General features: G+C 39.5%; 1 protein-coding gene across 2 annotated transcripts; it reads right to left on the bottom strand.

Moving 5' to 3' along the window:
- Positions 1-282: 282 nt before the first annotated feature.
- ABCB7 (ATP binding cassette subfamily B member 7) lies at positions 283-25,895 on the bottom strand. Of its 2 annotated transcripts, none has more exons than XM_074095699.1 (14): positions 25,709-25,895; positions 25,496-25,601; positions 22,905-23,035; positions 20,852-21,059; positions 15,332-15,498; positions 13,829-13,958; positions 13,190-13,338; positions 10,542-10,716; positions 8,252-8,409; positions 7,363-7,526; positions 5,726-5,855; positions 5,176-5,304; positions 4,249-4,395; positions 283-2,156 (listed from the first exon to the last, which is right to left on the bottom strand). In XM_074095699.1, the coding sequence occupies exons 1-14, from the start codon at positions 25,865-25,867 to the stop codon at positions 1,929-1,931; spliced, it is 2,181 nt and encodes a 726-aa protein (XP_073951800.1). In that variant the 5' UTR covers positions 25,868-25,895; the 3' UTR covers positions 283-1,928. The 2 variants fall into 2 exon arrangements, with proteins under 2 accessions (XP_073951800.1, XP_073951801.1); XM_074095700.1 differs by having other exon boundaries at positions 22,905-22,981.

The raw sequence follows: 25,895 nt of genomic DNA, 5'->3' as shown, positions 1-25,895 counted from the left end.
AAAAAGTATACAGCATACATTTTTTTTAATGTCATAGCAGGCAAACGAACAGACGGTTCAGCTGATGTTAAGTGATTACCGTCGCCCATAGACATCCGCAGCACCATCACTGCAGATGGGTTGCCGGCCTTGCAAAAACTGGTACACTCGCTTTTTGAAGTTAGCCATATGGTAGTGAGTTGGAAAAACCTCAGCTGCCAATACTGTTCCATAAATTACGTGTGCGAGGTGAAAAGGAACGCCTAAACCGCACGATGGATGACCGCCGCCCATCATGATGTAGTACCTCATGTTTTAAAGTTTCACGATTCTCATTGTCTATTCGTGACCACGGCCGCTGTGTGGTCGAAACGTCGAAGTAATTTTATCAACATCGATAGTTTAGTTACGATTATGGAGATAATTCTCGATACAACATGAAATACAAAAATAAATTAGGAAAAAAACAAATAAACTTTACTAAACTGAGGTAAGACTTCATCGAAGACTATTCCTTATTTCCTTTGATCTTTAAAAAAATATTAATAAAGATCTAACATAAAACAAAACGCGCCTTTTTTTAAAGCAAATGATTGCATCAGGCGTTACTTCGATGAACAGTGAAGGTCGCGGGTGAGCAAAGTAATGAGGGCTATCGTTTTTAGTCTTTCTAGATGGCGCCACTGTTGCGTAAGGTTTTTAATTGTGGCCTTTAAAGTCTGTTATTACGGGCGTGAAAACAAAGTTTAGATTAAAATCATATTTAATACACCTTAAAACCGTACCATAAAAATATCGAGCAACCACAGTGTTGCGTAGTCCCGTTTTGTTCGGCAAAAAGGGAGGACAAAAGTAGCAGAAAGACAAAACTGTCTCAAAACGCAGACATTCATTGCCCCGTAACGCATAATTGCCATAATTAATTTCAGGTAATGCAAAATATTCACAAAATTATTCTAATTTTAAATAAACCCGCGTAACTCACCCAAAAACTATGAGATTTGACATTTCGGAGACCTCACGCTACACTAGCGCCTCTACCGGCGAATTTATACGCGATAGCCCTCATTGTTTTCACTTCATTCAATTACGTGACGTTAAATGGAATCTGTTGTTAACTTTTCAGCGTACAAGGCTTGGGCAAGGGGGCGTGCATAAATTACGCGGGATTCGAGATGAATCTCATTCCACCTCATTTGGAGAGGTGGGGGGAGGGGACTATTACGTAACTATGCCATCAGCAATAAACAGTTTAAACTTGGGAGTCTCTTCGACACAGATTTCTGTGGTCTAGGTACCGTGAGGTCCGTTTCACAACTTCGAAATTTATGTCACGTTTTTTGGAAATAACTGTAACGTCAAACGGACTTCACGAAATTTCGCCTACCAAGAAATCCCATTCCTTAATTGCTGGAAACCTTTTATACATCGCAATCATATTTTTCATCACACTTGCTCGTAAACAGTGCCGTAACATGCAGGCTACCTTGGTTGCAACCCCCCAAGTAAAACCCTCGACCTTAATGTGCTTGTCATGAAACCCGTGGTCGGTAAATGAGTCATTGCCCGTACTAATTTTGTTGTCATGAAGCCCAAGGTCGGTAAATGAGTGTGATACTGCATGGCGTGCAGGAGCGCGGCGCGCGCACTTCGGGCACATGCTGCGTAGTCAGCGGTATCGGCAATATTTGAAAAAAAAATAGTTTTTCTTTTACAAATATACAATTTTACTCGCAAATGTGATGAAAAACATTGTGTCGCACGGGCGGTACTAGAATTACGAACATCGACTCATTAAAGCCAGACTCTCGTTCGTAATTCCTTGTTTACCGCCCTTAAGACACAATGTACTATAATAACAGCATTATTTCACATCACCTCTTAACTCTACGAGCGTCAACGTTTCACCGAACGCACTATCAGAATACACCGCTCTCCTTCATCACCCTTCACATGGGTACGGGGGGTACGGAGCTGGCATCCTTATTCTGCTTCTCCCATAGCCTGGAGTACAGTGACCCTGATTTGCTGATGAGATCTTGGTGTTTGCCTCGATCTGTGATGTTGCCGTTTTCTAGCACCAGAATCTCGTCGGCGTCAGCTACTGTTGATAGACGGTGGGCGATGCAAATGGACGTGCGTCCGACCGTAGCCGCTTTTAGTGCTTGGAGGATCGCCTGGAAAAGGTAGGTAAGAAATTTACCACGGAATCTTGTCGCGTCATTTTGTAAGTTATTTACCTCAAAAGCATAAATTCCTTGTAGCGTTTCGCCGAAACGCATTTCACCTCGATCGTATTTTTAAGTATCGCGTTGTGTCTAAATCGTGTTTTTTTAGTCGCTATTAGTTTTATTAAATATAATGACCCGGATAACTCACGTCTTAAATCGAGTTTAGCTCAACATGCTCGACCAGAGCGGCGGCGCGCAGTGCGCGTGTTGCAGCAGCCGCTGAGTCGCGTTGCTCCGAAGACGAAGGGCTACGGATTAGCCCGAAACATGTCGAGCTAAACTCGATTTAAGACGTGAGTTATCCGGGTCATTATATTTAATATGAGTGAGTCTCACGGTAGTTTCATGCTATTAGTTTTATTAATAGTGGAGCGACGACTTGGTTAAGATCGCGGGATCGCGGTGGATGCGGAAAGCACAAGACCGGTCTGAGTGGAGAGCCTTGAGGAGGCCTATGTCCAGCAGTGGACGTCTTTCGGCTGACATGATGATTAGTTTTAGTCGCATTTGACCACGATCGTGTATTATGTATTTTAGTACAAACATCAATTAACTTGTCAAATTAATTAGAGTCCCAAGCAAACATCGATCGCGGCGAAATACGTCAGGGTAAAATACTACACGAAAAATGAGATGCTACAAATTAATTATACTAATGTAAATAGCTATGCGATAAATTGCGTCAAGTACATGATTCTATTGAAATTTTGTTAGTTCGAGGTAAAATGCGATTCGGTAAATCGCTACAAGGAATTTATGCTTTTGAGATAAAGAACTAGCAAATGGTTTCTTACATTAAAACGGCGCACAAAATTAGTTCACAGCGCGGTTTAGTGAACATTTCACTATAGTTTTTTGACGTCCGTGACAGGGGTTGTGTCAAAGTAATATTGATGAAGACTTATAATATAATATAGTGGTATGTAGGTAAGGTATACGACTATAGTCCACTCCTGCTGGCTCGTGTTGAGGCAGCGACTCCAAACTGGTAGAAAAATATTTTTCATAGTTTTTTGGAGTCTGCCAATTATATTTACAAGCTTTTACTTCGTTTCACCTGTCCCGTTGTCTGTCTGTCTGCTTGTCTACCTGTCTGTATGTCTGTCTGTCGTCTGTCTGTCTGTAATCAAATCTTGCAAGTTAAATTCAACCAACTTCCAGTAGTTGGTTTGACTTGAAATTTGGTATACTTATGTAAATTAAAGTCAAGTCAAAAGTCAAAATATCTTTATTCAATTTAGGCTATAAGCACTTATGAATGTCAGAAAAATCTACCACCGGTTCGGAAAAGCCTCTGTTGAGAAGAATACGGCCAGAAACTCAACGAGGTATATTTTTAATTATTTATTGAATCAGGCGTTACTTTGCGGATGTCAATGAACTGAAATAATTTCCTTGCTCACCCGCGACCTTACGAAAGCTAAGCTTATGCAAAATATGCGTGTTCATGCAGTTCCTCCACCTCGACACTGTAAGAACACACACAAATCACACAAACCCATCTATCACCACCACCACACTACACTGACGCGTTTCGAACTCAACCAGAGCTCATCTTCAGAGTGACACAACCGTACACCATGCTACCTGTTGTTAGACTAACGAACCACAACCACCGTTTTAACTTGTCACTGTAACTTCCCAAGTACCCACATACGTTTTATGAAACAAAACAAAACTACCCACAATTATTAATAATTTTTTAACCGTCCTTCAAAACTACCTTGATTTTTATTAAACATATACGTATATTTTTTTTAAACAGATTTACAATATTTTTATTAAATGATATCTATTGATTGCGTGACAATACAATAATCTGGTAGTGACATCCTGGTAGTACGGCCAGGATCGTCTCCGCTGGACGGAACTCTTCAAGGGTTAATGGCATCGCCTTGAAATTTGGTATGTAAATGCAGTTTGGGTGACAATACAAGTACAGTCAACAAAAAGTACAGCGAGCAAGAAAAAGCTTGTATTAAAAATGAAGTTTTTACCAAAAACTTATTTTGTATATTGTTTTACGTAGCGTACTCACGTGTTCAGTGAGCGAATCCAGACTGGACGTGGCCTCGTCAAACACAATGATGGGCGAGTTCTTGAGGATGGCGCGAGCGATCGCCACGCGCTGTTTCTCGCCGCCGGACAACTTCAGACCGCGCTCGCCCACTTGCGTCTCGTAACCCTGGGAACCATCATCATCGTCATCATCATCATAGGGTGGTCTGGGACTGTCTAAAGCACAATTTGACTACATTTGATTTTTGCCTTCAGCTTAAAGTGATTACTGCATAATGGGTCGAACACTCAAATCTACTAAAACACAAATTGACTAGTGCATATTTTTCCTACATAGCATAGTTACATGAACCCAAATTGTCCGGACATCCAGGTAGAAAATTTATTTCCCATCTTTTAATGTTTACCAAGTTTATAATAGTTTTTTTTTATATTTTCTTAATTATTATCTAGGAGCATTTTTTTACTGAAGCTTATTTTCACAGTCGCGTTTATTCCCAATTTTAATCGACACAGAAACAGGTAGGTTTAGGTTATGTCAAGTTTGCATCGGCCCGAAGGGCCAAAAGCTCACAGAAATAGGAGCTCCGCATCTTTCCTTGTTAATTAATGCGATGTCACTATGACGTTTACTGTGAAATGGTTCTATGGTAGCTCATGAATTTTTCGACTGTACAAGTCGACTCACAAGCATTGTGTATGTATATATGTATGTAAACTCTTTATTTTACACAAAAGAAAAGAAACAAAACACAACTGACAAACTTTAAGATACTTTTACAAAGGCGGACTTATCCCCTCAAGGGATCTCTACCAGTCAAACTTTGAGTGGATGCGCGGAGTAATTAGAGTCCGACAAAAGAGTGAGTTTAAGAGATTATCATTCACTTTCAATTAATTCGTGGCAGCGCTTGTGAATCGTCGTGCAACATTGGCGCAGCCGTACCTTGGGCCACGTTTTGACGGAGTCGTGCAGCTCGGCCAGCCGGCTCGCTTGGTAGACGTCCTCATGCGGCCGCGAGAGGTCGCCGTAGTGCAGGTTGTGCAATATCGTGTCGTGGAACAACACGCAGTCCTGGAACGTGGACAGAACGTACTAATGGGTCGATCAACTTCTTCTTGTCAGAATATCAACATCCACCGCACTAGTTTTAAGGGGCTGTCTCACCATCCATTGATTAGTGTTAACTGGCGGTTAGGTGTGGTGCCGTCTCTATTTGTTTTGTTCGAATAGACGGAGACGGCATCACATTTAACCGTCGGTTAACGCTAATCAATGGATGTTAAAACAGCCTCTTAGAGGAATTTTCGGCCACTAAAGTCCAATCCAACAGTTTTAGTGGAAAATCCACGTTGGCAACACTGCCGCCGCGCAGGTGGCGCTGACGCTCAATCTAACCACACGCTTCGACCCTAATTCTATTCATAATTTGTATTTGTCCGTGGCGCTGTGACGTTTTTAGAAGACAATCAAATTGACACAGTGCTAATGTTACCTGCGGTACAATGGCGACGGCCTTCCGCAAGCTGGCCAGGTCGACGTCCCTTATGTTCTGGCCGGCGACCAGGATGTGCCCGGACTGCGGCTCGAAGAACCGGTACAGCAGACGGACCATGGTCGATTTACTGTAAATGCAAAAAAAAGATTAACAGATTTTATATAAGATTGGTTTTTGGAGTATTTTTGTGTTTTATTTCAACTCCAAATTTGTTACTTTTACGGTCATCCCGTGAAATCCAACGCAAATACAAAGTGAAGCATGGATGCACAGAAAAAAAAACAGAAAAAGAGACCAGCGCTGGGGATCGAACCCAGGTCCTCAGCATTCCGAGATTATATATACACACATCACTCACATAGCACCGCTCACGCCTCACCGCACCCCGCTCGCTTATTTGAAAAGAGGTCGCTACACATCCTCGCTACGTAGTGGCGTAGTTAGGTGGCCAAGGGCCCCGGTGCATAGAGAAAGAATACGGTATTTGACTATTTTTTATTATAAAACTACACAATGCCTGTTATCGAATAGAGAAACAATTATTAAGCTACCTTTACAAACAACAAAGTTATAAAGGTTTAAAATTCAAGATTAGACAGAGAAGACATACTGGCATGTGACGTCGGGACCCATTTTAAATAGTGACGCTCAAAAACTCTTAGTAATGGGTCCCGACTGTTGAACTTTAAATTAGCTACTTAACAGAGTTCTAGACCACTACACTTATTTTCTTTCTTTTAGTTTTGGCAGTCGGGTTTTTTGATTATTTTAATTTAATGATTTATTATTTTACGCGTATGCTCCTCTCTTTTCAAAGCTTAGGTTAGAGGGCCCCCTGAGCTCCGGGGCCCTGGTGCACTGTACCACCTGGCCCTACGATAGCTACGATCCTCGCACCGCTTAGCTACCTCGCAAATCTCTAATGGAAACGCGGTCTTAAGCAGCAGGTCCACGGTGGATGCAGGCCGCTGCCAACCGAAGCAACTGGAGGTCTATGGGGGAGGCCTATGTCCAACAGTGGACGTCCTACGGCTGAGATGATGATGATAATGACATATCATTAAACCTTTTTGTAATGTGTTCAACTAACCTAAACTGGTTACTTGACCTGAAACCCTGACCTGTTCAGTATAATTTTTTTTATTACGGTGGAAGCATTCTACACTTCCACTGAACGTAGATTATAGTTAGTGTTTAGTTTTGTAACTAAGGGACCCCATACATCCCTGTATTATTATGTTTTTTTGTATTTTTTTTTTTAGCTTTATACTGTAGTTTTTAAGTATTATATTATTTGTATTTGTTTTAAATATTATAGTTTTATTTTGAAAAAAATTACTTTCTGCCAAGTTTCTTGCGGCGCATTCTTCTTGGCAATGATGGTCTTTCCGAAAGCGCTGGTAGTTTAAACAATGACGTGTAAAAGTGCCCATTGCGGCCTATTTACTGAATAAATGATTTGAATTTTGAATTTGAATAACCAACTTAGAAAAGATGAAAAAGGTTTCAAACTTATAACTCCCCTCTTTCTTCTTCGGGGGTTAAGTAGTAAGTGTTGTTGTTGTGGTGTTGGTGTGTGTGTTGGTGTGCAATAAAGATTTATTGTATTGTATTGTAAGTTTAGGTAAACATACCCGCTCCCAGAGCCACCAACGATGCCAATCTTCTTCCCCGCCGGTATAGTAAAGCTGAGGTTGTTGAATATCGGCTTCCCGTTTATGTATTTGAAGCTGACGTCTTTGAACTCTATAGTCGCCGTGTTCTGCTCCACTTTCAACGCCGGAGCTTGGAGTTTCTCCTGAAATTAATAGATCAGCGCTATAGACATCACAGACAGTGCTAAGAATCCCCGGAAGACGCCCGGCAGCCATCGCAAATAAGGACATCCACCAACGAGACGGCCAAATTATCACACAACCACCACCAAAGGTCTGTACGCCTATGAGCATAACACCACTATAGGGCTGCATTACCACCAAAGATGTGCGAGGATTAGGAACTAAAGTGGCAGTGGGCGGGGCACATTGCTCGCAGGACCGATGGCCGATGGGGTCAGAAGGTTCTCGAATGGCGTCCGCGGACCGGGAGACGAGCTGTCGGTAGGCCTCCAACAAGATGGAGCGACGACCTGGTTAAGATCGCGGTGGATGCGGAAAGCACAAGACCGGTCTGAGTGGAGAGCCTTGGGGGAGGCCTATGTCCAGCAGTGGACGTCTTTCGGCTGACATTATGATGTGCGAGGATTTGTTGCGAAGAATGTGTTTTTCACGAACCAATAGAAACATGTGGTGACAAATAAAAATCGGTCAAGTGCGAGTGCGAGCGACTCGCGCATGAAGGGTTCCGCAACTCCGTACAAAGTTTTAATACTTTTGTTCGTAGGGAACAACTTGTCCTCTTTTACTATGATAAAACTGACCGTGCTTGACCCTATCTCACCTGATGTTAAGTACAGATGAGGCCAAAGGTGTATCTCGCTGGTTCAGTAACAGCCTATTCACTCTAGCCTTGATGAGTCCGTACCTTGATCTTGGACTCCACAGACATGAGCGTGAACATAGTCTGCATGTCTATGAGCGCCTGGCGCACCTCGCGGTACACGGAGCCCAGGAAACCCAGCGGTATTGACAGCTGGAACAGCAGACCGTTCACCATCACCAAGTCACCCACTGTCATGTTGCCTGCAACATACAACATTTAGGGTAAGGGTACCCCTTATTCATAAAACTTAACAAGCCTATGTTAACTAACAAATGCTTTGTCCCTTTCTAACAAATACAAATGTCGAAGTGACAGATAAGGACAAAACGAATTTTAGCGGCATTTTAACTAAAATAGGATTGATTGTCGTTTATGAATAAGGGGGTTAGTTTCCTAGGAGCAGCGGTGAGTCATGTAACGGCCGTGATGGGGCGGTGAATGACGTCACTGTCACTAGAACGTCTATGTGGGCGGAATGGCGCGATTTCCTAGAGAGTGATGTCATTCCCCTATCGGGTGTCTATTTGCCTATCAGTCTCTCAAAGGGCCGACAACGCACCTGTGATACCCCTCGTGTTGACAGGTGTCCATGGGCGGCGGTGGTTGCTTCCCATCAGGTGGCCCGTATGCTCGTTTTCCCCCTCTTATGTAAAAAAATAATAATTACCGCTTTCTAGGAAACCGCGCCATTTGGTTTATATGGACAACATTCTGGTGGATGACGTCATTCACCGCTTTTTTGCGGCCGCTGTGTGACGGCACCGCTAATCCTAGAAAACCCGGGCTTAAGACAGGTTTGTGTAGTACGTGTATTCATATATTGTAGGCTAATAACTTTCTATTAAAAAAATCATTTTTAATACAAGCTTTTTTTACTGACTGTACCTGCATTGTCATCCAACTTAAAAAGTACCAAATTTCAAGTCAATCCGACCACTGTGGGTCAATATGAACTTGCATGATTTGACCCAGCAACAATCACAAACAGGGCAAGCTAATTAAAAGCTTGAAAAAGAATTAGTTCCTGACACTGTATAAGATCACATTGCCCGCCATAACTTGTGGACGTAGCCAACACTAGTAGACATAGCCACCATTAGTAGCCGTAGTCACCACTAGAAACCGTAGTCACTAATAGTAGCCATAACCACCACTAGTAGCCGTAGCCACTACCATTAGCCAATAACCTTTGGCAATCTCATGGCAGCCAAACCATGATGATGCTGAGCCCGCCGCTAAAGATGGCGTGTTGGCCAAAGTTGAGAAGCGCAAGGCTGGACGCGGTCTTGATTGTTTCTCTCTAGTCTTTATCACTTCCATGTAGTTTACCTTTGGTGATCACATTGCCACCGCTGGTAGCCGTAGTCACCACTAGCAGCAGTAGTTATCTACAGTAGCCGAAGCCAATACTAGTAGCCGTAGCCACTACTTCTAGCCATACCCACCACTAGTAGCAGCAGGGTTCGAGCATATATATCAATGGATATATATCCGATATATATCAAATGATTTTTTATGATATATATCAATACAAAAATTGCTTTAAAAATTTGATATTATTAAGTAATTTTTGGCTAGTTTTTGGCCTTTGTTACTGTATTTCTACTTCCCAAATGTAGATGGCGTTGGAGTAGTTAAAAGATACTCCCTAATAGTAGGTTCTAATCCATTTAATGGCAACACTTCTGCCGGCGTTAATGGCGTCAGTCGTGTCAGAAAAATTTCGTTACAAAAGAGTAAGTTTTTGTTGTGTTTATTCTATTATTTTTTACAAAGAAAGTAATTGATAAAGTGCAGAAACAATTTTACTTAATTTATTTTACAAATAATAATATGGCTTTCATACAAAATGGATATATATCAAACTTTTGATATACATCGGATATATGATATCATAAATATCCGATATTTTGATATATAAAATAAAATATCGGATATTTTCGAACCCTGAGTAGCCGTAGTCACTACTAGTAATCGTACCCACCACTATTAGCCAATAGCCACCTTACCTTTGGCAATCTCATTGGCAGCCATAACCATGATGATACTAAGCCCGCCGCTGAAGATGGCGTGCTGGCCAAAGTTGAGAAGCGCAAGGCTAGACGCAATCTTGATTGTTTCTCTCTAGTCTTTATCACTTCCATGTAGTTTACCTTTGGTGATCACATTGCCACCGCTGGTAGCCGTAGTCACCACTAGCAGCAGTAGTTATCTTCAGTAGCCGAAGCCAATACTAGTAGCCGTAGCCACTACTTCTAGCCATAACCACCACAAGTAGCCGTAGGCACTACTAGTAATCGTACCCACCACTATTAGCCAATAGCCACCTTACCTTTGGCAATCTCATTGGCAGCCATAACCATGATGATACTAAGCCCGCCGCTGAAGATGGCGTGCTGGCCAAAGTTGAGAAGCGCAAGGCTGGACGCGGTCTTAAGAGACGCGGATTCATAATTCTTTAGGCTCTGGTCGTATTTTTCTAGCTCGTATTTTTCGTTGTTGAAGTACTGGAATAAAAATAAAGTAAAGTTGTAATATTACAAGCTTTTATTTAGTTTCACCTGTCCTGTTGTGTCTATCTGTAATCAAATCTTGCAAGTTCCAGTAGTCAGATTGACTTGAAATTTGGAATATTTATGTAAATTGCGTGACAATAAAATAATCTGGTAGTCCAGCTAGGATCGTCTCCGCAGGACGGAACTCTTCAACGGTTAATAGCATCGACTTGAAATTGGGTATGTAAATGTAGTTTGGGTGACAGTGCAAGTACAGTCAACAAAAAAAGCTTGTATTTTTTTTTTTTTTTTGGTTATGTTATTTTTAGCGTGTTTTCGAAACAAGATTTAGAGCTGGGCTCAAAGGCTGAGTTTCCACCAGAATGTTGCGAGTTATGTGTTTTTCATGAACCAATAGGAACGCTTCACTTACCTAGCCTAGCTCCGCTCAGCTGTTTCCGCCAGAGCGGCGCTGTGCGAGGATAGATAAATTTGTGAATGGCGGATTTTTAGGGCGTGGAAATAACCTCAAAATGACAACTGTGCAAAAATATTTAAATAAAATACACGATTTGATTTCGTGAAACAATAAAATTAATGATTACGAATATGAATCTATTCAATTATATTAAGGATTAATTCATTTTATTATGCGTAGTCCAATTAGTTTTATAATAGTTTTCCATTTTGAAACTGTTGGCTAAATATGCAATCATTTAAAACGTCACTTTATAAACAATAAAAGAATAGAAAAAAACGCGCAACAATTTTTTTTTTTTCTATTTCAATTTTGAACAGATCCATGCAGTCCATTAGTCGAGCGTAAGCTTGTAAAAAGTAATATTGTAATTTTGAACAGAACGTTGTTTTTTTTCCTCGCGTTCAAAGTAAAAAGTAGTGTTTATCGCGAGACTAAACAACCATAATGCCACTCGAACTATACCCACCCTAGCTTGTCATTATGGCTTGTTTTAGTCCCTTGTTGAACAATCAACTATCACAGTTTTATCGCACCTACGATTCGGACCGATTAGAATAAGCATGTTTTCTATTACTTATAATACTGTGACGAAATCGGGGAATCCCCTTTCCACAATAATGATTCTTAGTTTTTTTTTAAACCTAAACAAGATGGCGGCAAATTTTTCTTCCGCCCCGGGCGGCTGATACCCACGCTACGCCACTGTGTGATACTCCTCGTATTGCGGGTGTCCGAGGGCGGTGATTGCTTCCCATCAGATGACTCTCATGCTCGTTTGCCACCTCTTATATAGGAAAACTGCCCAGTATGAATGAATGGTGCCTATAGCTCTGTGGCCGCCGTCAGAACCACTAGCAACACTGGACAACGGCGCCCTCCTGACATCTGTCAACGGTCCTCACGCCAAAAGTTATCTCTCTGGTAAAAATAGAGCTTTTAACGCATTCACTGCCATCGACGCACATATGCGTTTTCGGAACTCCGCCCAGTGCCGCTGTCATAATTATTCATACATTTTGAACGCACACGTGCGTCGGTGGCACCAGTGGAAGGCAGGTGTCAGTGAATGCGTTAACTTCATCATGTCAGCCGAATGACGTCCACTGCTGGACATAGGCCTCCCCTAGGCTCTCCACTCTGGTCTTGTGCTTTCCGCATCCACCGCGATCTTAACCAGGCCGTCGCTCCATCTTGTTGGAGGCCTACCGACAGCTCGTCTCCCGGTCCGCGGACGCCATTCGAGAACCTTCTGACCCCATCGGCCCTCAGTCCTGCGAGCAATGTGCCCCGCCCACTGCCACTTCAGTTACGCAATTCTTCGGACTATGCCGGCTTTTACCTTGATTCGTTGTTATAAAATACCAAAGAGTTTAATATAAACCTTATTATAAACGTCTGCCGTTTCATTAATTGTCGAGGGCGTTATAGTAGATTATTGTCGTGGCCTGGAAGTAGCCAATTGCTGGCTGAGTATGAGTATTAAACGGACGAGCTTGCGAGTCCGTTTAACTAATACGAAGCCAGCAATTGCTATTCCAGCCGAGACTAATATAAAGCTTTTCTCAAAAATCATGAATAATTCTGAAATAGACTAAACTTTTTCTCAAAATATATCATAACATTTAATTTTATTCCAATTATTTTTCTTATGCTTTCCCGCCTTTTTTCATTAAAAATAAACTGCAGGTGTATTTTTCCACCGAAAACACCACAAGCTGTTTCAGACCCAATAAAAAAGTCCGAAGTTCCAACAAAATATCTGATACCGCCCATTAGATTTGGCTGTATACGACTTATGCCAACATTTCCATGGCCTTTTTAACTTTAAAAAAAATGTGACTGATTGCAGGCGCGCTAATTCATTATTGTCGAGCTAGCGCGCCTGCAATCTTTTTAACTTTTTTATTTTTCGCTGACCATAAACTATGCACTTCACCTTCTGATATGTAAAGAATAATGTCAACTTTTACGGACATTTCTGAGAAAAGCTACTTCAAAGCTCACCTTAACAGTTTCGTAGTTTATAAGTGAGTCTACGGCCTTATTTCCCGCCTCGTTTTCGGCCCGGTTCATGTACACGCGGAACTTGGTGCGCCATTGCGTTATGGCCAAAGTGAATGCAGCGTACACTCCCACGCAACCGAAGGCGAGGCCTGCCGAATAATTATAATTGTAATAGTGAAATCATATTTGAGACTACATAAATGTATTATTACATAAAATTAAAATAACACACAGTATAAATTGAATTAAAATGAATAAATCAACATGGAAATCATTAATGAGATCAAAATTCAAATTTATGTTAAAAAATAAATTAAACAATAATAAAATTTAGTAATAGCATTTTTCATGTGTTTAAATATATATTTACGAGTACTGTTTGACAAATCAAATTATAGAAGAATTTCTAAATATATATTATGTAGGGTAAGATATAGGATGTTCTCACTATTACTATTGTCAATTAACAAAATATTAATAATTATTATTATTGTGTTATTATTTTGTTTATGTCTAGTTGGTCAATTGTATTTTGTTCACTTTCTTTTGTACAATAAAGAGTTTACATACATACATACATTCTATTAGGGAGCGGTAAAACAGCTTCTAAAATAGCACATATGTAACATAGCATCTCACCAGCAAAAGCGATGCCACCCTTCAGTCCCAATATGGAAGATACAAGGGTCAACTCGAAAATGGTCGGTACCACGTTGAACACCATAGCTGACAGCACGAAGTTGATGGCTCTGGAGCCACGGTCTATCGTCTGTTGAAAGAGTTCACAATTAATCAACATCATCACCTCAGCCGTAGGACGTCCAATGTTGGACATAGGCCTCCCCCATAGACCCCCAGTTGCTTCGGTTGGAAGTCAGCCACCATGAAGGCGCTTGTACCACAACCACGCGGAATAGGAGCTCCGCGAAGCGAAGCTCTATCGGATTTCGGTCATAGACCAGTTGCTTCTCAGACCAGTTGTTTCTTAGACCACTAGCTACTTATACTCCGTTTAATTTAAGGACTGAATTAACGGTTAAATTGTAACACACTTTTCTCGGTATTTAGAACACAAATGGACTAAAACTACCTACATGTACCATCAGCCAAATAAGTGGTCTATCAATTTTTAAACAACTTCCTATCAAATGAATATGTCGCTAAAGTCGAACTTTCATGTTGACAGCCACGTCTATTGGCATTATTGTTTTATGACATGCAAACCATTATCAACTTTAGGGTGGTAGACCACATATTTGGCTGATGGTACATTTATTAGCGGTATTTATTTATGATAGAAGTTAACACAATTTTAAATAGTTTCGTTGTTTCATTTAAAAACGTGTGCCAATTTTACCGTTAAGTTTCAAATATTAAAATAAATGGAGTATAGACCAGCTGATTTTTAGACAAAGTTATAGTAACTAACAGCCTTATTCATAAAAAGTTAGAGCCTTCTTGAAGGCACCTTGAAGGCCCGATGCTAAAGAACATGATTCATAAACGTCTGTTAGCGCTAATCAGTCGATCAAGGCTCTGCTAAAGTTAGAGGACCGTAGACCCTCCTTTATCTCCCTGCTAAGTCACAAAATGGCCGCCACAAGTTTGAACAGCTGACTTTGACAAGAGCAAAAAACCATACCGAAGATATTTTTAGTGAAGGGAGGGTTACGCAAAGATTAAAAAAAAAAAACCAGGAAAAAATATTTTTAGGAATTTGTATTTAAAAATCCTCTAAATTAGGTATTTATTACAGCTACTTTACTAACAATAAATATGAAAAAAATGAAATTAGGATGATTAACATAATTACGGTTTTTTGCACTTAAACATAAACAAGCGGATCGGAAATAGCGGGGAAAAGAAACATCTCTTTTTTTTTTCTCCTGCTAATTTGCTGTCACTGCTGTAAATTTTTTTTTTAATTCTCAATTAGGCCATTTTTTGTCTTTGATTTGTCAATATGGCCAACGTAACGCGTCTAATCCGTCTATCAGCAGCTCAACAACTAGCAGACTGCTAGCAAGCGTTTATGAATCATACTTCTTGACAACCGTCTAACAAGTGTACTACGTCTGCTACGTAACAGACCGATCAAACCTCAATTAAGGATTTTTTATGAATAAGGCTGTAATAATTTACCTTAGACAAGGCCCCGGTCTGCCGGCCCAGGTGGAAGCTGAGGTCCAAGTTGTGTATATGCGTGAACACGTTGCAGGCGAGCCTTCGTATCGAGTGCTGCGCCACTTTAGCGAACACCGCGTTCCTTAGCTCATTGAAACCTGCCGCCGTGGCCCGGGCTATGCCGTCTGGAATTAGCATATTGACATGGAATAACCTATAAAAACACAGTAAATCATTAAAGGGAATAACATTGTCAACCCTTTTGTTACAGTAAGCTGTCTCATCCACGCCTATATACGTCCCTTTGCTGGGCACAGGCCTCCTCTCAGAATGAGAAAGCCTTCAGTCATAGTCCCCGCGCGGGCCCAGTGCGGATCGGGTACTTCACATACTCCATTGAATAGCTTCGCAGGTTTGTGCAGGTTTACCTGTGAGTATGTGTAGTGGAGTAAAGTTGCAGAAGCGGACGATAATTTGCACGACTTCAGTGACTATCATGCTGGGGACATTGTAAACATACATATATTGAAGAGCGTATTTCAACTTTTACATGTTGTGACAGCAAATATGCTGTAATTAATAATGTAATATCGAGTTATAAAACATTTAATTTCAATAATAACCATACCGCACATTTTTTTTAAAAAGTGTCCTACTGTGATCGCACCCATTATGAGTTCCATTTGAGCATGACGGTAATGGGACTTTTGGGACAATAATATGATAAAAAATATTAGTGCCACTTGTCCCATGGGACTACTGGGAGTAAATCGTCTCAGTTGTCCCATCAATGGGACAACTCAATGGGACTAGTGGGATAGACGGGTCATTTGACTGTTATTTTCAACAAATAAAAAAATAAATACAAATAGTATTTATTCACTTGAATACTATAACTGTAACCGACAGAGATGGTCGAGTTCATCAATATATTGTTTTTATTGTCTTTGGTGGTAGTACTGTTGGGACCGTAAATAAACTATTTTTCTTTCTTACTTTCTTATATTTTAGGATATTTTTTTGGAATATGTGTGCGAAATCACTCTTGTCCGGGTGAGCGGTTAGTTCCAATGGGGTGCTGAAAGTTTCTCGATGAGGGCTACAGCATAGATGTCGCTAGTGTCGCTGCTTAAGTGACTAAATAAGAAAACAAACAAGCTGAGATATGTGATGCATAGGAGAAATTCGTGTCTGTATCACTGTCCAGTGGTGGAGTAGTGAGTGGTATAGCACGTGGCACGGAATGCCGAGGACCTGGGTTCGATTCCCAATGCTGGTCTCTTTTTCTGGTTTTTCTGTGCATCCATATCTCAGTTCGTATTTACGATATGGTTTCACGGGATACCCGTAAAAGTAACAAATTTGGAGTTGAAATGAAAAATACAAAATGACTCCAAAAATCAATCATAATAGAGTGGTGTTTACATATTTTTGATAAAATTTTTGCTCGACTGTACCTACAATCACCAGCACCAATATCTGACACAACAGAGCGTGCATAAAGCCGGGGTTATATTAGAGCCACGCCGCGTGTCGCAACGCTGCCTGACTCAACGGGCTGTGATTATACTACAGTATCGTGTCGCGCGCGTGCTGATTAAGAGTCCACCCACGCCAAACGGCGCGAGCGGTTTTTGTACCTCACCCCGCGACCCCTCTGAGATAGATCGCGTGCAACCGCGATTTGTTCGTAGGCGTTTTCTGACAGCGACGCGTTTTCGCGCGCAGCGCGGCGAAATACGGTACCGCTAAAGTTTTTCAGAAATGTCAAAACGATCGTTTGTTATGGAGTTTGTATTGAATACGTCATATACTGACTGCTATGACAAGGCTATGACGTTACAATTTCCCACGTTCAAACTGATTCAATTTTATGTACTTAGGTACTTAGGTAATTCGTTTTTATTAACTTGAAAATCGCCAAAATTACGAAAAATGTGAAAATTCGGTTATTATGAGTATTTTCAAAGCTGCATTCCAATACAATACAATGACTCTTTATTGTACTCCGGTCTGAGTGGAGAGCCTTGGGAGAGGCCTATTATGTCCAGCAGTGGACGTCTTTCGGGTGACACAATACTAAAGTTCACCTAACTTTTATTTTCTTAGGTACACTTTAATTTAACTATGGCCTATGAAATACACCTACATTTCTAAAAGTGTATTAGTAATTTCTTGCTAAGCAAGATATATTTCTCAAAATGTAGACAAAACTGAAGATAACTTATAATACCTATACTCATTTAGGTAGGTATACACTAAAATATGGATCCATTTGCAGATAGGTATCGATTTTTTATTTGAAAACCAAAAACCTCATTTGCTTCGTACAGTCGGATAAAACATTCAAAGGACATAACATTGCCTGGCGGGCAATTTTTTCAATCACAAGTGGACATTATATTGAGTAAAATTACCCACGTTTATAATTTTATTTAGTTTACAAACTTAAATTTTAATAAACACAAAATAAACATTGTACTTTGCTCTGATAACTGTTATTTTTATATGTTTTATGTACAATAGAGAGTTATAAACCCTTTATTGAACAAAAATTCGTGACAATCGATTTTATAAGAAAATGGCCCTAAGGCAAAGTTGACGGTTTTTTGCCCAAAATTCAGAACCAACAAAAAATACAACCGAATTGATAACCTCCTCCTTTTTTCTGAAGTCAGTTAAGCTCAGGCTTCTAATAGACTCTCGTTAATAATCCCCTTTTTACAGCCCTTAATGCACAATGTACTTTTGTGTCAATATTAGTTCCAATTCCAAATATTACCCGCTATGATCCTGTTACAACAAGGCCATAGTCGGTAGGAAAATACAAACTGAAATATAGATGCACAGAAAAACCAGAAAAAGAGACCAGCATCCTCAGCATGACAGAGGTGTCAACTTCTAGATTTTTTTCTCGCCTGCTTGCCTAAATATCAAATTTTCCAGGCGTTACTCCAAACAGGGGACAGGGGGTCCTGTCAAAAATCAGCAATTTGTATTCAATCAGTGTTCTATCAATGTCGTATGTATACAAACACCTCTATATTATGTTTGAGTTTTCTAATAATTTTATCATATTTATGAGTTAAACGCTAATAACCAATAACAAATTATAACAACAACAGTTTGTATATGACACTAAAAACACCGATTGAATACAGAACTAGGCCACGTATGTCCCTTATTTTTAATAGGAAGTAAAACTTTGATATTTCGGCAAGTAGTAGGTCAATGTATGGTTAATTCTTAGAAAAAAAGTTAGAGGTGTCACTACTTCAAAACCAAATAAAAGAAATGTGTCTTTTTATTTGGTATTTTTTTTTAATTTATATGATTTTTGAGTGGCGATGTAAATCTATATAAAGAACAACTTTAAAATTTGAAACAAATCGCTTGATTACATACTGATAATAAATACATTAAAAAAACAAAAGTCAAGAACTGACACAAGTAGGATATTCATACTCAACATAAATATTCTTGGAGATACGAGTACTCGCAGAAAAAACTGTGCCCATTTGATAAAAGGGACGGCTTACTAGAAAAACCAAACTATGAACTGTTACCTAACGACTAAATGCAATCACTTTGTCTGAATTAATAAATTATTTACTATTTTATTGTACTTTAGATTTATAAAACTGGAGTTCCAAGAGTGGAGAAATTACGTATAAAGAAAGAAAGAAGGATATTTTATTAACACTAATACAAAAAGCACAAAGTGCAGTATTTGAACCTGTAAGTGAGAACTTTTTCTACTATTATAACGCATGTGGGCAATGTTGTCTAAATAACTTTGCCCGTTATAAAATTCAATCAATAAGTTACTTTGCCCAACGATTAATAAAGTAAATATTTGTTTTATTTAAGTCATGTTATTTAGTAGGTGTCTCAAAATAATGTAGGTACTTACTGTACTAAAATAGTGCTTGTGTAGTGTAGATGTATCATCATCTGGTTCAGAGACCTCAGTGCGTTTTTTTACTGTAGAACATGTTAATCCAGGGTATTTATTACCTGTATGGCAAATTTCATGCAAATCCGTTCAGTAGTTTCTACGTGAAAGAGTAACAAACATCCATCCATCGCCATACTTAAAAAAATGTTTAGATTTTTTTTGTAGAGAATTTTATGTAGATTACTTATGTTTTAGAACATTTTTTGCTGTGGTTTACGAGTTATTTACGAAAAACTAAATGGGACTTTTACACAAACTCCTCCCCACCCGTTAGCTCTACCCCCACCCATCAGTACCTACTTTTAGTATGTGGTCTTAAACACCATTCCTACAACTATGCCAAAATTGACTTATACGCGAGATTTCCCCGGAGAGGCAGTTTTTGGTCTTCGTTGGGTAGGCTATATACTCGTACCAGACACGTATTAAGTTTGAACACATGTCCTATATTCCTACTATGGTAGTTATCAGTTTATAAGTAATAGACAAAATATGGAGCCAATAAAACTATTTAGACTACTAACCAATTTTTCTGTACTTACCTAATTCTTGTAATAAACAACACACTTACTTTACAACTTCTGACATCTTCTGACATGTTTGTCTGTCATTGTACGAGTATGAGGGCTTCTTGTTTTTTTTGTGCGTTATTTAATTTATTTCTCGGTGTTGACTATCCTAAAACACCTTAAATACCCAAAATACAGTGATAACTTAATTTAATAATAATTTCCTTACTCATAGATTGAGTGTTATGAAAGAAGTGTAAATGTAAAAGTTTTTTTTCGTAAATGAATTTTGTGGAGAAAAGCGACGCAGGTCAATCAGGCAGAGCACCTAAGCGCTCACTGTTTCTCTGCGTTGAAGTGACAGAGAAGCAATATGTCGTCGGCGTGGCGTAAGTCTTTGCTCATCAAAAAATTTGGAAATAAAATAAATGCAAAGAAATTACGATTTAGATTTAAGAAATAACACGACAGATATTATTATTACGTTTTGTTTGTAAATCAGACTTAGTAATTTGATTATAGTGTCTTTATAAATAACGGAGTATTTTTGGTTTCTAAATCAAAGTAAGAGCTCACTTTGGCAATAAAATCTATCGAGCCAAATTAGTTTAATCGTGTTTTGAAAGCAACGACTAACTCAGGAATACGATCAAGATTATCGTAATATTTTTTTATTGCCACGAAGTACACCAATTTTATACACGTCTGTTTAAAAATAGCAGTGAGTGGCGTAGGTCGGCTCTTAATTTGTATGAATGCGCGTAGCCACGTGGTGATTATACTAGCGCGGAGCGAGCCAACGCGTCACTTCCCCCATCACCTAGCCCACGCCGATCGGAATCGAGCGGTCTGCGTGGCGTCAGCTCGCTCGGCGACACGCGGGGCTGTGCTAATGTAACCACGTTCATACGAAATGTATGTAACCGATTGCACTCCCACGCGTTGCGACACGCGGCGTGGCTCTAATATAACCCCGGCTTAAAAATATCTGATACGACTTTATTTCTAGGGCAAGTATAACGTGTCAGATATTAATGCTGATGACTGTACAAGAAGGAGAAATAAACTTACATCCTATCAATAAACTGACAGCCGTCGTCCCCAAAGCCTGCGGGACTGTTGCCATCCCCAGGAGGGCATCTCCTGTCTTCGTCACGGCCACTTGGTTCACCTCGTCGATGGCGTACTTGAAAATGAAGGGGACTGACACGTTCATCACTTTCGCTCCGAACAGGAGTGAGAGTGACAGCATGACGCGGTTGCGGATCATTTCGTTATCCTGAAATTATAATGGTACATGTCAATGGCTTTTGTAAAGAAACTAGCGTGTACCGCGACTTCGCGGCTTAAGATAATAATAATAAATAAATATAATAAATATATAATGTATTCTTTGTATTGAAAAGTATGAGACTATACTAGCATGTCTACTACCGTCGTGTGTCATGTATACGCTTGACCAGTGCCTGATTTAAAGGAGCCTTAAAGGAGTGGCCACACCGCTGCTTAAAAAACGGTGACGGGACACGGAATCGCAGTAACGCATCGTATGCGCACCGTTTTTATCGCATGCTCTACACACCGCTGCTTAAATTACGGAATTGCTTCGACGTGCCATAAGCATCAGTACCACTACAACGAGTTTACAGTGACCGTACTCGATAGCGACGGCGTAAATTATTTGTAGAGGCGCTGTACAATTCTCCATACAAATAATTTACGCCATCGCTATCGAGTACGGTAGTGGTACAGGACTTTACCGAACAAAACTCGTGACGTTCACGGCACGTCACTGCGATTCTGCACCGTTTGCGTATTTTAAGCAGCGGTGTGGAAAGCATGCAAAAAAAACGGTGCGCGAACGATGCGTCACTGCGATTCCGTACCGTCACCGTTTTTTAAACAGCGGTGTGGCCGCTCCTTTAGAGTTCTGACCTCCCTATATAGGCTAACTATAAATATGCGCCCCCCAGCAACAATTTTCAATTCGATTAGAGTGAGAGCGCACGCAGGAATTATATTTTAACGCACGCGTTTTTCCAAAATTACCAAATATTATTATGTAAGTATATAAGTCTCAGCCTCTCAACTGTGCGCTGCGACCTCGCCCCCTTTGGTCCTTGCACCCTAGGCTCTAGCCTTTTAGCCTGTGGGTAAAGGCGCTGTGCTTGACTTTCCGTTCCTGACACGTTCCTTTCACGGTCATGGCATGATACGATGTAGTGAGACCTTTAATCTTTAGGTTGAGCGGTTTTATGGAAATTCCGGGATTTTGCGAAAATTCCCTTGAGAATTCCTAAAAATTACATAGTGGTCTTCATTAATCAGAATCTATGTTTCTGTACATTTCTTTTATTATTTGAGGGGGAAAACGAGCATGCGGGTCACCTGATGGGAAGCAATCACCGCCGCCCATGGACACCTATCAACACAAGGGGTATCACAGGTGCGTTGCCGGCCCTTTGAGAGACTGATAGGCTCGTTTTTTAAAGATCCCTAAGTAGTACCGCTTCGGAAACACTGTCCCAGCAGGGCTACTACGAAACTCGAAACTCGAAGTTCGTATCGTACCGTCCCTCTCGCTCTCGTATTAAATTGTATAAGTGTCAGAGAGACCGCACGACACGAACTTCGAGTTTCGTAGCAGCCCTGCAGGAAGCTACCATATTTATACCATGGCAGTAAAGTTTTTTCTTATCAGAACTGTAGTTTTAAGTAAGTCGATTAATAACAAGCGTTCCAACACCATTTTAATAACAAAACCATGTTCCAAATACCTACAGTTAAACCTGTCACATTCATTATCAACATGATATAGCAAAATTTTCAAACAGTTTAAGCTAAATGACATCATATAAAAGTCCATCGCGTCACCTTTTATTTATCATAAACATGTTTCTAATCAGGTTTGATTACAAACGTTTTATCATAAACCTTTGTAATAAAAGGTGACGAGGGGATTAATAGGCTCGTTTTTAAAAGATCCCTAAGTTGTGCTGTTCCGGAAATGTCCCCGGAAGCTGGTTACATTTTTTTTTATTTAACCTGTTAAAGCATCCCACTCCTGGGCAAGGGCCTCCGTTTTTTCTGCCATATTTCTTAACAAATAATTCTAGAATCTCACCTTAGGCCACACATACTCCAGCATGCCCCGGATCATGTCCGCCCCGGAGACAGGCTTCGCATCCCCCAGGTTTATATCTTCACGGGACAAAACAGAGGCACCTGGGTGAAAGCAGTCTCTCTTTTGGATACCTAAGGACGGGGAAAATATATGAGGAGCGGGGTTAAGGTTTGGAAGCAGGAGGATTGTGTCCAACTATTTTAATATATCCCGTCGCGCGACCAACGACTTTTATGGGTAATTTTGGGTAAGCACCCCATGTCAAAAGGTGATTGAAGGTAGTACCAAAAATTGGCAAATCATGAGCAGTTACGCGCCGCTGTGGCGTACGGGGCCTCCGACGGGATATGTATAGTCATTGAAACATGTTTTAACAACAAAGCTTTAAATTTAACCATGTACGTACACTAGTGATTTTTCTAAGGTATACCTTTGAACTATCAAAGTATTCAATAACATAAATGCAGTTGGCTAGTATGATTTGCTACTTTATCAAAATCAAGATTGGTTTAATTACAAAGTAAACATGACCTGACCATCTCTCTTTGTTTAATACAATATGAGCAGGACAGAACTGATTGGACACTAAAAGTAGCATAACAAAACAATGCAGGGATTTAGCAAACAAAAAATTGGGCTGGATGGCACACTGGACAGGTAATTAGAGTTACTGGAGGGGCCAGGCAGGTTAGTTGCGGGGCAGAGTGGATCACTGGGGAAATAAGGGGTAATATGAAGACAGGGCACTTTAAGTTGTGTAGGCTGAATCTCTACTAGGGTAAGTAAAGATTAGCTTGTGGGGCAAATCTGAACATTAATAATGGAGCAACAGAAGGAAAACAATTGGGCAAGGAAGCATGCAGGGAAAAAGAGCTGCGATCAACCAAGTATTAGTAACACTAATAAAGGAAAGAAATCATATGACACTGCAAAAAAAAATAAAAGTATGTGCATGAATGTATGTTACAAATTTTGAAAAAATTACCAATAGGGACGGTGATCTGATCATCATTTAATCAATGTATAGTACTGAATAAATCAATAGATATTATTTTTTTGTTTATAAATAAATTCTGTTTATATATGTATTTTTTTTTAAAAACTAAATGGCAAACAAGCAAGTGGGTCTCCTGATGGTAAGAGATCACCACCACAATTTTTCTAATATATGGATATTGCAGAATTGATCTTTTTCAGAAAGAATCCCTCATCCAACCTTATAATTTAAAAACATGTTCCAAATATTCTACTCTATTTATTCTGCTGCTTGGCAGGATTAGCGAGCAAGATGGTGGTAGCAATCCAGGCGGAACTCGCACAAGGTCCTACCACCTGCAATTGGTTATATCGATATTTCTCCTTCAAAAATTAAAATTTAATTTTATCCATTGTTTCGAAATTTAAACTTCATTTCATGCTGCTCCTTGCGCACTAATAGCATTGAATAGGATTTATACAATTAAATTCCGTTTTATTGTGTCCTTTTTGATGATTTCCATAATTGTGGTTGATTTATACATTAAAAATATGAACTCAAAGCAAATCGAAACACGCGCCGCAGCCGCTGAGATGCGTTTTTTCCGAATGACAATTTTTCTATGGATTATAAAAAACATCTTTTTCAGAAAGAACCTCGATTTAAAAACATGAAATATCCTATTCAATATATTTAATATGAGTGAGATCTTACGAAGTAGACACATGTAGCAAAACACATTAAGACATTTCTTATAAAATATATGGGTCAAGTCAAGCAGCTGCTAATGTGCTTAAGAGATAGTCCAAGAAACTAGGCTTTTTACTATGGCAATAGCATATGCTCGATGAATTTTAACCACAGAAAACATATAGAAATTCATGGTTTCAAAAGTTGTCCTAGTGACATAACCATGGGAACAAGGTACAAGAAAAGTTGATCAACCCATATATTTTATTTCAAAATAGATAGTTTTTCTGAGTGATGTTTATGAACATTATTTCAAAGGTCATTTTTTTTATATATTAATTTGAGAATGAGAATTATCCAAAGTATTATTGGAAATAGAAGTAGTAGCATTAGTAGAAATGTTTCTTCAGAACATGTTACATTTGAAGATTATTTCAAACTACATGATATGACTTTACGCATACATACATTTTTTACTTTACGTTTTGTTGTTGTATTTCCTTTTTGTACAATAAAGAGTATAAACAAACAAACATACATTCACATTTATTATTGCTAGTCACCATGTCTTTAAAATTGGCATCGAAATATTTATTTTCATGATAATGTGAATAGGTCTTAACTTTATTTGTAAAACAAAACTTGTGATTTTTACAGTTTGCTGTCAGTAGATCAAAAGAATTTAAAGTTTTAATTTGAATGCATTGAAAGTTAAACTTAGTAAAAGTGAAACTTTGTCGCAAGCCCGCGTGTTTCGTTACATGTTTGCATTACGAATTTTGGCGGCATTGAATAGGTCCAAGGTCAAGTTTATTAGGTTATATAAGCAACATAACACATCAATGTATGAATTGAAGACTTCTTAATATTTAGAAAAGTCAGTTTTTAGAAGGAAACTTAGTATTTTTTCTGCTTAATCACTTACCAACAGGGATTTTCCCAGTCTTAGGTTTGTTAGCCAAAACCGCTGCCAGTACATTTTTCGCCGTATCAGCGCCACCGACATTGCTTGGAGGTTGATTGCTGTAATACTACATCAATAATAAATGAGTACTCTTATAAATTACCCGAGGTCATCTTCAAAATAATTTAAAAACACTAAATAAAGTTGCAACTTGTCTTGTGATGGCTAACTTACTCTGTAGTGACTCGTTACTGCACATTGTTTGCATATAATACTTAGTTGCGGCTTATTCACTATCTTTGAATTATTGCTAGGGAATGAATTAGTAAATTTAAGGTGGTTTTTAATAATAAAAGAATGGAATTTGGTATTTGACAGCAGCGCAGCCGCCATGATTGTAGACTGAACTGACGTGACGTCT

The sequence above is a fragment of the Choristoneura fumiferana genome, chromosome 12 (genome assembly GCF_025370935.1).
Source record: "Choristoneura fumiferana chromosome 12, NRCan_CFum_1, whole genome shotgun sequence".
Taxonomy (NCBI): domain Eukaryota; kingdom Metazoa; phylum Arthropoda; class Insecta; order Lepidoptera; family Tortricidae; genus Choristoneura; species Choristoneura fumiferana.
This window is presented reverse-complemented; position numbering and strand designations above follow the sequence as displayed.